The 15,075-nt window shown below is 42.7% G+C and overlaps 1 protein-coding gene across 2 annotated transcripts; it reads right to left on the bottom strand.

Moving 5' to 3' along the window:
- Positions 1-6,365: 6,365 nt before the first annotated feature.
- On the bottom strand, positions 6,366-10,322 carry LOC124687444. Of its 2 annotated transcripts, none has more exons than XM_047221228.1 (6): positions 10,017-10,313; positions 7,718-7,795; positions 7,539-7,623; positions 7,211-7,299; positions 6,604-6,744; positions 6,366-6,440 (listed from the first exon to the last, which is right to left on the bottom strand). In XM_047221228.1, the coding sequence occupies exons 1-5, from the start codon at positions 10,311-10,313 to the stop codon at positions 6,607-6,609; spliced, it is 687 nt and encodes a 228-aa protein (XP_047077184.1). In that variant the 3' UTR covers positions 6,366-6,440; positions 6,604-6,606. The 2 variants fall into 2 exon arrangements, 1 of the variants encoding a protein (XP_047077184.1); XR_006998221.1 differs by having other exon boundaries at positions 6,374-6,440; positions 6,545-6,744; positions 10,017-10,322.
- Between the last annotated feature and the right edge of the window lie 4,753 nt (positions 10,323-15,075).

Here is a 15,075-nt window from a genome sequence, read left to right as displayed (position 1 = left end):
TGATAAACATTGAAATCTCATATATCATCATAACACATAGATCCATCACATAGGTATTACATATCTGACCATAAGCATGTGGGGTATCTCATATGGTTCTAAACAATCGTAGCACATGAGAGAGATCAAGCTACTGCAACAAACCCATAGTCTAGAGGTGGACTATTCCCTCTTCGTCATGAAGATGGTGAAGATGGCGTTGGAGAAGGTGGAGATCTAACCGAGGATGCCCCGGTTGTGTTTCCCCCTCCAATCTCCAATTTTCGTTGGTTCTGGCTCTGTTTTGATATTTATGTTTCCTGCCCGCCTCGTCTAAGATCGGGATTGGTACCTCTTTTATAGATGGTTTCAGGTCAAGAAAAAGAGATCGACGTAAAGACGGGCGGTAGAGGAGCCACGAGGGTCAGACGGATGGTGGTAGCGAAACCAGCGTATCAGGTCGCGCCACACACCCTATCTTGGCCCTTTGGCCAGCCTAGGTGAGGTCCAATTGCTCCGTGATTTCATTCTTCAAAAAACAATCGTGTAGTAGAAAAATCCCAGTCCTTTCGGGCTCACAAAGGTCGTTGAAACTTAAAAATACACAAAATAAGGTTTTCCTTCTGTGGAGTTATAACCCAAACAAAGGGAATCATTGATAAATTCCCAAAAATCAATGTAAAACATGGATATACATTGTATAACATGCAAATATATTAGAATAAGTGACAATAAACTACAAAATTCATGTATGCATTATACGTGCATCAACACCTGTCCGGGAAAATTGATGGCGCTAGAAGGCGCGACCCCTGTGGATGCTGCGGGGATGGAGGTGTGGTGGTTTTCCGGCGAGAGCCAGGTTCTGATGCGGTCATTCCCTTGTTGGAGGCATCGTTGCTACGATATCGCACTTCCGGCCAAGATGTTCCGGGTGAAACCCTAGATCCAGGTCTCCCAGATCGAATGATGGCATCACTTCCGGTGTCATCACCCGCTTACTAGCATCATCTTGGAACACGTGGTGGCTGGAGGGGTCTGCCGGTGGAGCAATGTTAGATATAGAGCATCGACCGTGACAGGTCTTGGCGACATGGTGCAGCGGGGTTTCAATGACAGGCGCATGATGATGGATACGGTAGGGTGGTTGGCGCCGTGGTGGTGTCGATGGCAGCCCGGCAAGGTCAACGGTTAGATCCCTTCTGAAGATGGGTCGGTGGAAGATGGTGGCGGCGACTTTTCGAGTGTGTGTAACGTTGCACGTTCAGGATTTGCTGGACCGGTTTGTGTTCCCGATTCATCGGTAGGCGTTTTGGTGGGGCCTTCGGTCTTTAGAAGATGTGCTTAGGTGTGAGGTCTTCCGGGCATGAGGCCCCGACATAACTACCTCTTCATCAAGCTTGTATATGTTGCGACATCTATGTCAGTGAGGCGGCTTTGGTTTAATATTTGTGTTTTTCTTATAAGGCTATGTTGAGCAATTTCTAAATAAAGTGGCCATATTATAGAGGTAGCATCATACACACTGCTATCATGTGCTCACTATGACTAGCCTTACGAGGGATCTGGCATGGTTACATGGGCGTTCGTGGTTCTCATGAGATTTACAGTTCAGACATGTCAACGGTTCGATTAACAAAATCCAGGAACACGTACCGTAACCAAAGCAGATTAAGCAGCAAGCAACAGTAAAGTAGGGCTTAAGTATGCCAACTTGGTCACATCGATGGTATAAAACTGTAGTATTTGGTTAATCAATTTGGTTATGGGCCTGCAGTACTAGATCGCACTGCGTGTAATAATCACAATGCACATGATCAAGAAATGACTGTCAGTGGTACTTTCTATATCCATGGGTTGCCTACAAAATCTGTATGGAACCCTCAAGAAAGGGGATGGATCGAGACATTCATGTGCGGTTAAGAAGATGGCTCTGCCTCGGTTTCCATCACCAGTGCCCCCTCATGCCGCGTTCTTCTTTTGTTTACGAGATTTTCGTACGACAGGTGCTGCTATGCGTGCCACCATTCTTCTTAAATCGTATGCATCAACACAAAATTATCAGGGGGTTGATCTGTTACCTCCCCCAGCCGGCCGACCTTTCCTGAATAAATGTCGACTTAGCAACATGTAAGAGGGAAGATACGTATTTTCGATTAAGAAGGCAAACACGCAGATAAGTTTGATTTTTTTTTTTTGGTGTAGTATTCGTTACAGCTTTTCTTTTCTCGAAAAATGTACCATATCTAGGTCACTGTAAGAATCATCTGATCTAAACACGAGGCTCGCACAAGTGCACAATAGATGCAAAGATTTTGATCAGACGACTAGCAACATCGTTGCAAAATAATTATTTCTAAGCCGAATGATCTATAAAAACATTTCCCGAAAAGGGACGGCCCAGACGGGTTCTTAATTATTGCATTATTATAACCGCTGTTTTACAGATTTAAGTCCATTGATCTATAGTACCACTGTGTTCTTTGATGAATGCAAATTCAGTGTACTTCTGGATGTAATAATAGTGTCAGTTTTGTGTACCCCAACCCACACATCATTGATCAAAGTAATTGTTGGTTGAAATTTACTATTCTGAATACGTCGTTCTTATTGCAATCTAGGATTAGCGCTCCCCGAAGAGCATGCTCCCTTTATTTTATATAAATTCAAAATAAAGCACAAGAAATATCTGGAGTGCACATACCATATTTAGCCGTGTGGCAGCAAATTTCTGTGAAAAAAGGTCATAATTTGAGGTCCAAGTGGGAAGACAAAAGGCGGTAGCTAGAACATCATTTGTAGGATTTGAAAAGGCTTCGGTTTGTTATTTTTGCACAACTCGCAAGTGAATTGTGATTTTCTATGGAATTTGACATCTGCAAATATACTTGAGTTATTTGTATTTGCATCAAAGAAAATTTGGATCGTTTATGTGAATGCAAAATTATTTTTCGAAATGAAAGTGTGTGCTCGTGGGTACACTTCCAAGTTTTCCGGTGAGCACTTCCTAGCAGAGCCCCTCTTTCTGCGTCTACCTCTCCCATATCCTCTTCCATGGATGTCCCTTCTTTAAGTTCTCTTACGGTCTTACCTATTAATGTTTCCTAAGGGTTCACCAATCACACCGAACCTCCATGTTTAGCCTAAACTCCTCTCCCGTAGCTCTCAAGGGAAAGTTAAAGGTCACCACCACCTACAACATTCTCCTGGTGTTCTTCCTCGTCTCTCTTTACATTACCTCATGTGGAGCTCGCCACATCCGTTTCGATGGAAAGTACTCAAGCAACGACAAGTCTTCCTTATCATCCAAGGTTCCAGTCTTAACATCATTCTGTTAAACCAGTATTTGGTCGCCATGTCCTTTCTAACTATATTCTCTCTCTATTGTGTTTTTGTAGGACGAGACAGAGATTTATGACAGCAAGAAGCACACGAGAAACTCATTGATGGTTCATGATACGGGGAAGAAGGCTCAGGTCGTCGGAAGCAGCATCAGTGATCAGTCGGGTACGGGAGCAGCATCGGTCAACCAATCAGGTGGAATACGAAACACCGGATATGTCGCTAGGGTTTTGCTACAGCTTCCTCATAGCAAGCACAGGGGTGATCAGGGAATTCACCTGGATTATGCTGAGCCCAAAACCCGCACTCCGTATCATAACTGAATATATTGTCCACTGATGAGAGTCATGAGATGATATATATGTCATCGTGATATCTTGTGCCTGGTTATCATGTATATCTCTCCTTGAATCTCAGTAGCTAGCTAGCAGCAGCTTCAAGTCCTATCTGCGTTCCTCTATCTTTCTGGTGATTTTCTACAACTTCAACAACCGGGAGTTCGCCATCGATATATATATATATATTGAGATAATTTCTGACAAACCTCAGTTTGAGTTAGGTTGTCTTGTTGTAGCTAGGTAGGTACAAAATACTACTACTAGATACAGTAGTTCAGTTCCGCCTAATTAGCTTTAATTTTCTGGATCATATATCCCATACATGCATATATATAGAGAGAGAGAGGAATAGTCATAGATATGTTGTATATACTCATATATATCGCACTATCGCACACAGGGCACTGCACAGCATGTCCTTTAGTTGCCTTGATCAAACATTCACAGCAATGTAATATTTCATAGCCAGCGGTAATGAAATTTGCAGGGGACTTTTCTCGTGGATCTAATGGGGAGGAGCTAGGATCGAAGGCCACCGCCGTGTACACAGCAGGAACCCTAGTAGCCATGGACTACCCAGTTGCACACGCGGCACCAGCTGTTCACAACAGGTAGTGTATGTGCGTGAAGCCATAAGCCGGGCCTATCTCTTTTGGCTTGATCTCCCTGAATTAATTCATGAATGGATCTGTCAATGATTATGCACTTAGTTACTGGATTCCCGTTTTGAGCACATCTTGTGCTTGGTGTTGTATTAGAACTACGACAAGATATTTATGTATATATGAGTGAATCACAATATAGAATGTCCTTAATTAGAGTCCTCCAATTAGATATATTTTTACTTATATTGCAAGAATAACTTTTTTATGAAATGACATTATAGATGTTTGTCTTCGAGAGATGCCACTGCGAACATACCACTACTTCACATGAATGGCATTTTCTGGTTATTTTGTACTACCTCTGTTCATAAATAGATGCCAAAAGTTTGTCTAAATTTGAATGTATTTAGTCACGATTTAGTGTATAGATACATCTGAATTTGAATAAATCTTTGGCATCTATTTATGGACGGAGGGAGTACATCTTTGACAAAAGTCCCACTCCCGTTTTTCTCCTACTCAATCTCTTATTTATTTCCATGCGCAAGTAGCTCTCTGTATCTCTCTGCCCGTACCTCTCCATTGTTTCAGTACCTTGCTACCTGCCCACCATGCCGTAAACACGATGAGCATCGATCCGTAGTGCCACCACCAATTCATGGCAGCATGAACGGAGCCATCAGCACATTACCTTTGCCTGCGGTGCATGACTAGCAATGCCATTATGAAAGAAGCGGAATATAATGGCAGCAACTCAACTCTCTCTTCACATCCCCTCCCCCCGCCCCCGCCCCCGACATCCACCTTCTACCATCAGTGTAGTATCGACTTGACTCGTGCTAGACCATTAATGAAATATTCACCAATGATCTAGGATAGTCGCCATGTAAGTATGATAAGGTCATCACTATCCCTGGCAGTGAGTGGTATAGAACTATTGTATTGTATATGACAATCATATCAGTATACAGTACCATAGGGCCTTTCACAAACTCCATACGACCATATTCGAAGTTAGTGAACAGGTAGAGTTATACTCACAGAGGAATCCATGCCTGCCAAGACTCAACTCCACGACCGCATTATAAGAATCTAGAGTTCCGCTAGAGATTCTTGGATTGGATACAGCTTTTGTGCGTTCTCCAGTATTTAGCTAAAGCTTGAGCTATACGGAGGATCATACAAAAATTACAATCAATCCAATCAGGAGTCAGGACTGAAGCCTTATTGCACCAGCAAGACCAGCAATTATCAATGCATACAATTCTTTCAACAAGCACAAATCTTTGAACGACTTGTAGATCACATCTAGACTACTTGTAACACTCATTGTAAACCTCTCTCGAGATTAATACAAAGCACTAAAGAGTAGGGTTACTATCCCAAAGGATGTCTAAGCCTATAGTATAAATTATTGTCGTACCGATGATCTACTCGATGCCACATGCCTATGGCCGTAGCCCCCTCTTTTCTCGTACCCGTACAATCTTAAGATTGACAAATAACAATCATTCATTGACAGTCCCTAACGGTGAAGTTAAACAACAGATATCAAGAGAGTTAAAGGAATGTTTGGATTGACAACACAACGCCATTGCTTACTGGAGTTGTATAGTTGTGGGTAGAGATGAGTAAGAAGATAAGAACAGATATGTACTACTATCTGATTTTCATTTTTGTCTGAACACAGCAAGTTTGTACATTGTAGGTGAGTGGGAATATTTTGCAACTAGTTGGTCCGCACCTCATTATCGGATGTCACACTTTCGAGTTTTTTTAAAATGTGAAATAAAATTGTAGCAGGCATCAGGTATGCTAACTCCTGGTTCGCTTTGCATTAGCCTAGCCTGTTAAATTCTGTTACATGACAAACTCTTGAATCAGGACACCCGTTTTGAAGTTAACTCCAGTGTTATCTAAAAATGAAGGATTTGAACTTGTAAAATAAGATAACATGTTCCAAGGGGAAAAAATGTTGAGTGCAATAAGGCAGAACCAAACTTCGGTCTTGTAGCCAGATGTCTGGTTAACACATTTCATATGAGGTTACTCTGGTTTGCAACTCTCAGGCCCAAACTACAAAGGGCCTAGTAATAATATAAGCCCACTTGTTCTCCAATTATATCAATCTTCCCAAGAATGTCCCCTCTGATACATCAATCTTACCAACAGTCAGCTGTAAATAGTGTAACAAATGTGAGAAGAGCAACTGGAAGGGAAACGCCTGCTCCAAAAAAGACAGACATGCCAACCTCAGATCCAAGCAAAAGGCTAGTGTACCTCCCTGGCAGTGCGTTGATCAAGGCTGGGTAAACCTACATGGAACGCGTGGTTCTTACTCATTAACTGCAGTTCACCACAAATGGATTGAAGGCTTTTAGGAACTGTGAGGTCCGCATCCCAAGCTTGAGGTCAACTTCTCCACCACCTAGCCAGAAGAAATCCTCATCCAACTTGGTGATGGCTTCATCTATGATAACCTGAAGGCAAACAGTTTGTGTAAGATGCCTTGCAAATTTCACACTGTGATCCCATTTCACATTATATAATGTTGTCATTTAAGAGGAAAAATAAGCAACCAATGCTACAAAATAAAATGTTTTAAAAAATGCTCTAATTCATTCAGATGGCCTATATTCAAGCAAGAATATAACGTAATTCGTCAAAACGACAGCTTCATAAGATCTTTCAGTTCTAGTCACCTTTGAAGGTTGGAATCATATATTGATTGTGTACCAACAATATAATCTTACAGAATGTGAGAAGGACTAGAAAGCTTCAAGAGCTCGTACATTAAGCACATAATCTCAGATATTAATAGTAATACAAAATACTACGTGATTTATCTTTTTCGTGATCCTTCAGCATCAATATAACCTTCATGGTAGTGTCTTCACCGACATATATCCTTCAAGAAGATAAACTGTGAAAAGAAAATTACATTACCGGTATATCTGTGTTCATTCCAATGCATGTCACGGCATTGTGCACAAACCCAGTAAGCATGCATGACTCCTCTTCTGGTGCGAGCCTCACTACATCAAACAAAAAAAAAAAAAGACTTTTCTGATACTGCAATAATATCTAGAGCCATACCTGAAGATGTTGAAACTGAAGCAAAGTGGTACATGCATTTTATGTTTCTACTTAAGCTACAGACAAACTGATGATTCTGAAGAAACATATAACTAGCAATCCTTGGTGGTACATACATCTGCCCACCAGTAAATAATTAGATATTGAAATTGTTTCAATACAATGAAAATGATCTTACTGTTAAATCTCTTTTTAGGTATCTGATTCTCATTTAGGGTATACAGGAAGTTCTTGATGGTTTCCGCATTAAGCCGTGCCATATACTGCAAAGCATATTTATGTTATTAAGGTAAAAATATATTGCAGTGAGTTTTACGTTGGAAGATAGTACATTGCATTGGGATACTACAAGCTTACCTGAACAATGACAACATAATATTTAGAATTCTTCGGGTTACTGCAGTCAGATACATCAGCAGCAGCTTTGGTATTCACCTACAAAAGATGGATATATTTCAATGTAAGAGAGCATATCCACGGATACCAAGCCTTAAATGATGCCACTACCCGTGTGAGGAAAAATGTGTAAATGGTCATGAGAAATTCTGATTTTTTATGACACCGACACCTAATCAATCTATTATGCCATACTATTGGCTTAAATCCAAACTATACCCCGAGAACCAGAAGAGACAAAATTTGTTGGAAAAAAAGTCTGAAAAAAAAAATGTTAAAGGTACTATTCACGGATTAAGTATAAAGGATTTTAGTTTTCGATCTCAAATTTGGGAATAACTAGAATCCACTGAATCATTTTGACAACGATCTGCAAATAACTTTCGCTAACAATGAATATTACTAAAAAATGGACATGTTTTTAGAAGGGCAGTAATCAATACTGCGTCAAAATAAAACAACAAAGAATTGTAAGCACCCAAAAAACTACAATTACCATAGTAGTGCCAACCTGTCATAACAGTAGCATCTACAATCATCAACTTATGTGTAACAATATATCTCCACAGGCATCCATCTGCACTCAAATCAACAACAGCACACTTTTTATATACTACAAAAGACCATTCCTCCCAAGTTCTCTACCAGTTTACCAAGCACCACACAAATAGAAAGTTTGTTTTTATATTCTACAAAAGGAGTATCTTTATTCATCCACCAACTAGAAAGTTTGTTTTTCTTTTTGCAAGGAAGCTAAAGCCGTGGATCTTTATGAAACTATTACATGATCTAAATGCCAAATAACATCCTGCAAGCAAACACTATGTGATACAACAACATTAAGTTAACCTTATCAGTTAAAGCATTATTTGAACTTCCCTGATAACTTCTTTTGAGGAAAGGCAATAATGCATGTTTTCCCCTGATAACTGAAAATTAGAACATTATTTTAGCACTTCCTCCAGCATCATGGTACAACCATACAACGAAAAAAAGAAACTCCTTTTGGGAACAAATCATACAGGATAGCAGCAATCTTTTGCTCGCACTTCTAACGGACTATGTGCACTAGTCTAATAGTGTCAATATCACTTTCCATCTAATAAGCATATGTATTGGATGGTAAATGCTATTTTTTCTCTACTGTTAATATGGCGGACCTTAGGTCAGCCTGGACTATTAATCAATAAAATGTTTTAAGAAGTGAAAGGGGGTTCACGGTGAATTGAAAGTATCAAAGACAAACATCCAAGGCAGAGCAACGGAGAACTAAACTCAAAATTTCGTCAACAGAATTGAAGACCATGGCATTCCTTTGCTTCCAAATGTTCCAGGAGATAGCGGAGCGAATGGTTTTTGACAGCGCTGGGGAAATTTTAGTTAGTTTAATCCAATTAGATGGCTCTTCCACACAGCGAAGGAAAATGCTACTCCGTATTAAACACTATTAGGCGAGTGTTTTCCATTCAATACATATTTATTAGTTTAATACAATTTAATAAAATTGAGGGCCTAGGGGCCAATCACTTTTTTTGAAGGTAAACAGTGGGAGAGTTTTCCACTGCAATTTTCCTTATACTAGTGTATTTTACGAAGGTATTTACATGGAGGTACAAAATGATTAAAAGATCAAAAGCTCAAACAAATCAAAAGAAGCCTAAGCTTGTGCTTGCAGACAACCTTTGTATTGCTTAACATATTTGCTCTTAATCATATGGCTAACAAAGCCTTAATGCCTGAAAATAAATTGCCTTCCAACTTGAGAAGTCTGGTTCTTGAATATCTTGTTATTATTTCTGATTATCCAGATTCCCCATGCTGCTAAGATCGTTGTCGCCATATAGAATGGCACCTGCAGCTTGTGTTTGATATCTGAGAATGGTTCATAGACAGGCAGGTTCTTGGTTCTTGGAGGACAGATGAAGTCCCAATATTTATCAGCAAAGGGACAAGTCCAGAATAAATGCACCAAAGGTTTTCTTCTTGAGAACATCCCAATGTTGCACAGGAGTAGGACTGAAGTTTGAACTTTTTCTCTCATGATAGACTGAATGCCAGATGTCTATCATTCAGGAAGACAATCGATTTTTTGGGCTACATACTTATCAGGCAGAACAGCACTCCTCTAAACCCACGCAATATATACAATTATAGACGCACCGACTGTAGGCATTTGCCACAACAGGGAGCCATCGCGCAGGCCAGGCGTTCGACGAAACGTCGCATCGGGACAAAGGGAAGAGGGGCAAGAGGGCCGTACCATGACGATACTCTTGCAGAGTTGGGCGACCGAGTCGGCGGCGAGGATTCCGCGGCGCTCCTCGAGGGAGCGGTCGTAGTAGTCGGCGGGGACGCGTCGGAAGGCGAAGTCGCGCACGCCGCGCGCGGCCAGGATGGCCGAGAGCCGCACCTCGGTGCCCCCCGGCTCCACCTCCGCCTCGGCATCGGAGATGGAGAGCGCCCCGAGGCGGCGCTGCTCGGCGGCGAGCTCGAGCTCCTCGATGCGGCGGAGGATGGCAAGCTGACGCGCCTCGAGATCGGCCGCGGAGGTGTCCATGGTCGATGTTAGCAAAGGATTAAGGATCCAAAAGGTTTTTGGACTTGAGGTTGACAAGTGCCATATCCCCGCAAATTACTGTTCTCTTCCAGGCCCAACTCAAATCAAACCCTTGTATCAAAAAAAAACAAAAAAACTCAAATCAAACCCTACGCTCGGCCCATGCAGGCCGTCGCTAACCCCAATTCCCCTAATTTCCCGAAATAAAGATCCCTAATTTTTTTAATCCTTAGCCATCACACACTTTAACATATTTTGATGACATGGCACGACAATAAATAAAGGAAGAGAAGGAGGTGGTAACTATTAGCTAGGTTACCATAAGAGCATCTTCACCGGCGTTCCTTAAATAGTCGCCGGCAGGGTCGTCGGCACTGTTGTATTGGGAGCACCGGTAGTGCATCCTCTATTTGGGGACGTTGTTCCCACACGGCGTCTCCCATACGACGGCCCCAAAACTTTTTTTCTTTTTACAATATTTTGAAACAACATATCAATCACATAAATAGCACTTAAATTATTCATACAATCAAATAAATAGTACTTAGATTATACATACAATCAAATAAATGAAAATTAAATTATTCATACAATCAAACAAATAGAAATAAAATCATGCAGTGTTGGCGGCTCCTCTCCTCGCCCACAAATGCGCAGCTAGATCCGCCTGAAGTTGTACATGGACACCTGCATCTCGAATTTTACTGTGCATATGAGAAAAGCGGCAAATTCTTGGGGTACATGCTCTACCTTAGCAAGTGGTCCTTGATAATCAAATGGTTGATCATCCTGCACAGGTTCGTCGCGGTCGCTCTCAATGATCATGTTGTGCATGATCACACAGATGTTCATCACCTCCCACATCTGAGACTCATACCAAGTGAGAGTAGGTTACCTGACAACGGCGAAACGCTCCTGAAGCACCTCAAAAGCACGCTCAACATCCTTGTGTGCTGCTTCCTGGCATGTTGCAAAATAAACGTCCATCTCGTTTGTTGGAGACGGAATTGTTTTCACAAATGTAGCATACATCGGGTACATACCATCAGCTAGATAGTACCATTTGTTGTATGCGTGGCCGTTTACCTCAAAGTTCACGGCAGGAGCTTGTCCCTCAGCTAGCCTGGTAAACACCGGAGAGCGCTGCAACACGACATTATTGTTTGTTCCTACCATGCCAAAAATGCATGCCAAATCCAAAGGTCATGGTCTGCCACCGCCTCAAGAATGACACTGCACTCACCAGCTTTTGAGCATCCCAGGAAACCCTCTTGCTGCATTTTTTGCAGGATCCGAGTTGTATCATCTACCCTTGGTGCTCTCAAATAGTATTTAGCAAACACCTCTATGAAGGCTCGGCAAAACTATTGGAGACTCTCTATACATGTCGATTCCATCATCCATAGGTAGTCATTGGCTATATCTGGAGGAGCTCTGTATGCAAGACAACGCATAGCAGTAGTGCACTTCTGAATTGAGGTGAAGCTCCACAAAACTGCGCAATCTTGCTTGGCCATGAAGTAGTCGTCGTACTCCCTGGCGCCGTAGACAATCTTCAAGAACAGCTCCTTGTACATCCTCCGAAATTCTAAAGCGAATGAGTCGCATCGTCGTTGAAGTAGTCGGCGTCAAGCAGCATTGCGCCGGCTTGATGATGTTGTTTGATGTTCCTCCTCTTGCCTGGCTTTGAGCCACCGTGCCGAGGCACGATGAAGAAAGGCTGGCGAACGCGCATCATGTTCGTCAGAATCAGCTGCTTCTGTTGCCGCCGGACAGCCTCAACGTTCTGCTCCTCCGTGAATAGCTGCACCATCATCTCATCGTCGCTTTCCATCGAGGCAATCGGACGAACACCTTGCGGGCGGGCCGATTGTGCCGCGGTTGCGGTAAGCTCTGCTCCGGGTAAAATAGCTGCTGCCGGTCGAGGGGGTGGCGGCCGTGTCGATGGACAGCGGTTCCTGGATAGGCGGCGGTGTCCATTGCAAGCAGGGGTGCGGTGGCGACGACTATGGTGGCGATCTAGAGGGGTGGGAGTTGGCTCGGGCGTGGGTAGGAGGTGGGTAAAGCGGTGCGTCTGGCTGCCAGGCGGAGCCCACGCTCATTTTCTGACGTGCCGCGAGGTGCCGGCACGCCCGAGTCGCGCCCTATGCGAGGGGCCGGCACAGGGATACCGAGGATTCTATTGGGCTTGAAAACTAGCCGACGCCTTTTGGGGCGCACCGGTGCGAGCCCAAAGACCACGCCGGCCCCCAAAATGCTATCGGGGCCCCTATGGGGGCGCCGGTGGAGATGCTCTAACATCACACACCAAAGAAAAAAATGAGTCTACAAACTAATAAATGAGACTTTGCATGATACCACCCCTATGTACTTTCCACTATAAATGTAGTAACATGGACTAGTAACTTAATGCATGACACCACCTTATGTTACTCCCCACTATGAGTAGCCTGATACGCGTACAGCACGCGTCCGTTGCGAACCCCAAGAGGAAGGTGTGATGCGTACAGCAGCAAATTTTCCCTCAGTAAGAAACCAAGGTTTATCGAACCAGTAGGAGCCAAGAAGCACGTTGAAGGTTGATGGCGGCGGAGTGTAGTGCGGCGCAACACCAGGGATTCTGGCGCCAACGTGGAACCTGCACAACATAACCAAATTACTTTGCCCCAACGTGACAGTGAGGTTGTCAATCTCACCGGCTTGGTGTAACAAAGGATTAGATGTATAGTGTGGATGATGATGTTTGCAGAAAACGATGAGAGCGAGAATTGCAGTAGATTGTATTCGATGTAAAGAATGGACCGGGGTCCACAGTTCACTAGTGGTGTCTCTCCCATAAGAAATAGCATGTTGGGTGAACAAATTACAGTTGGGCAATTGACAAATAAAGATGGCATGACAATGCACATACATGTTATGGTGAGTAGTGTGAGATTTAATTGGGCATTACGACAAAGTACATAGACCGCTATCCAGCATGCATCTATGCCTAAAAATTCCACCTTCAGGTTATCATCCGAACCCCCTCCAGTATTAAGTTGCAAACAACAGACAATTGCATTAAGTATGGTGCGTAATGTAATCAACACAAATATCCTTAGACATAGCATTGATGTTTTATCCCTAGTGGCAACAGCACATCCACAACCTTAGAACTTTCTGTCACTATCCCAGATTTAATGGAGGCATGAACCCACTATCGAGCATAAATACTCCCTCTTGGAGTTACAAGTAACGACTTGGCCAGAGCCTCTACTAATAACGGAGAGCATGCAAGATCATAAACAACACATAGATAGATTGATAATCAACATAACATAGCATTCCATATTCATCGGATCCCAACAAACGCAACATGTAGCATTACAAATAGATGATCTTGATCATGTTAGGCAGCTCACAAGATCGAACAATGATAGCACAATGAGGAGAAGACAACCATCTAGCTACTGCTATGGACCCATAGTCCAGGGGTGAACTACTCACACATCACTCCGGAGGCGACCATGGCGGTGAAGAGTCCTCCGGGAGATGATTCCCCTCTCCGGCAGGGTGCCGGAGGTGATCTCCTGAATCCCTCGAGATGGGATTGGCGGCGGCGGCGTCTCTGGAAGGTTTTCCGTATCGTGGCTCTCGGTACCGGAGTGATTATCGACGAAGGCTTCTTATAGGCGAAGAGGTAGGTTTAGGGGCGACGCGAGGGGCCCACACGCTAGGGCCGCGCGGCCAGGGGCTGGGCCGCGCCGCCCTGGCGTGTCGCCGCCTCGTCGCCCCACTTCGTTTCCCTTTCGTACTTCTAGAAGCTTCGTGGAAAAATAAGATCCTGGGCGATGATTTCGTCCAATTCCGAGAATATTTCCTTACTAGGATTTCTGAAACCAAAAACAGCAGAAAACAGCAACTGGCTCTTCGGCATCTCGTTAATAGGTTAGTGCCGGAAAATGCATAAAAATGACATAAAGTATGTATAAAACATGTGTGTATCATCATAAAACAAGCATGGAACATAAGAAATTATCGATACGTCGCAGACGTATCAGCATCCCCAAGCTTAGTTCCTACTCGTCCCGAGTAGATAAACGATAACAAAGATAATTTCTGAAGTGACATGCTATCATAATCTTGATCAATACTATTGTAAGCACATGAGATGAATGCAGCGATTCGAAGCAATGGTAAAGACAATGAGTAAACAAATGAATCATATAGCAAAGACTTTTCATGAATAGTACTTTCAAGACAAGCATCAATAAGTCTTGCATAAGAGTTAACTCATAAAGCAATAAATTCAAAGTAAAGGCATTGAAGCAACACAAAGGAAGATTAAGTTTCAGCGGTTGCTTTCAACTTGTAACATGTATATCTCATGGATAGTTGTCAACATAAAGTAATATAATAAGTGCAATAGGTAAACATGTAAGAATCAATGCACAGTTAACACAAGTGTTTGCTTCTAAGATAGAAGGAAATAGGTAAACTGACTCAACATAAAGTAAAAGAATGGCCCTTCGCAGAGGGAAGCATTGATTGTTATATTTGTGCTAGAGCTTTTATTTTGAAAACAAGAAACAATTTTGTCAACGGTAGTAATAAAGCATATGTATTATATATATTATATCCTACAAGTTGCAAGCCTCATGCATAGATTACCAATAGTGCCCGCACCTTTTCCTAATTAGCTTGGATTTACATGGATTATCATTGCATAGCATATGTTTTAACCAAGTGTCACAAAGGGGTACCTCTATGCCGCCTGTACAAA

This window comes from Lolium rigidum, chromosome 2 (genome assembly GCF_022539505.1).
Source record: "Lolium rigidum isolate FL_2022 chromosome 2, APGP_CSIRO_Lrig_0.1, whole genome shotgun sequence".
In the NCBI taxonomy this organism is placed as follows: Eukaryota; Viridiplantae; Streptophyta; class Magnoliopsida; order Poales; family Poaceae; genus Lolium; species Lolium rigidum.
The sequence above is the reverse complement of the archived record's forward strand: the minus strand, read 5'-3'. Positions and strand labels throughout refer to the sequence as shown.

Coding starts and splice junctions, on each gene's coding strand:
- LOC124687444 (XM_047221228.1), bottom strand. CDS start 10,313: ATGGACACCTCCGCGGCCGATCTCGAGGCGCGTCAGCTTGCCATCCTC. Junction 7,796..10,016: donor TCTGCAAGAGTATCGTCATG/GTACGGCCCTCT, acceptor CATCTTTTGTAG/GTGAATACCAAAGCTGCTGC. Junction 6,745..7,210: donor GAATGAACACAGATATACCG/GTAATGTAATTT, acceptor GTTTGCCTTCAG/GTTATCATAGATGAAGCCAT.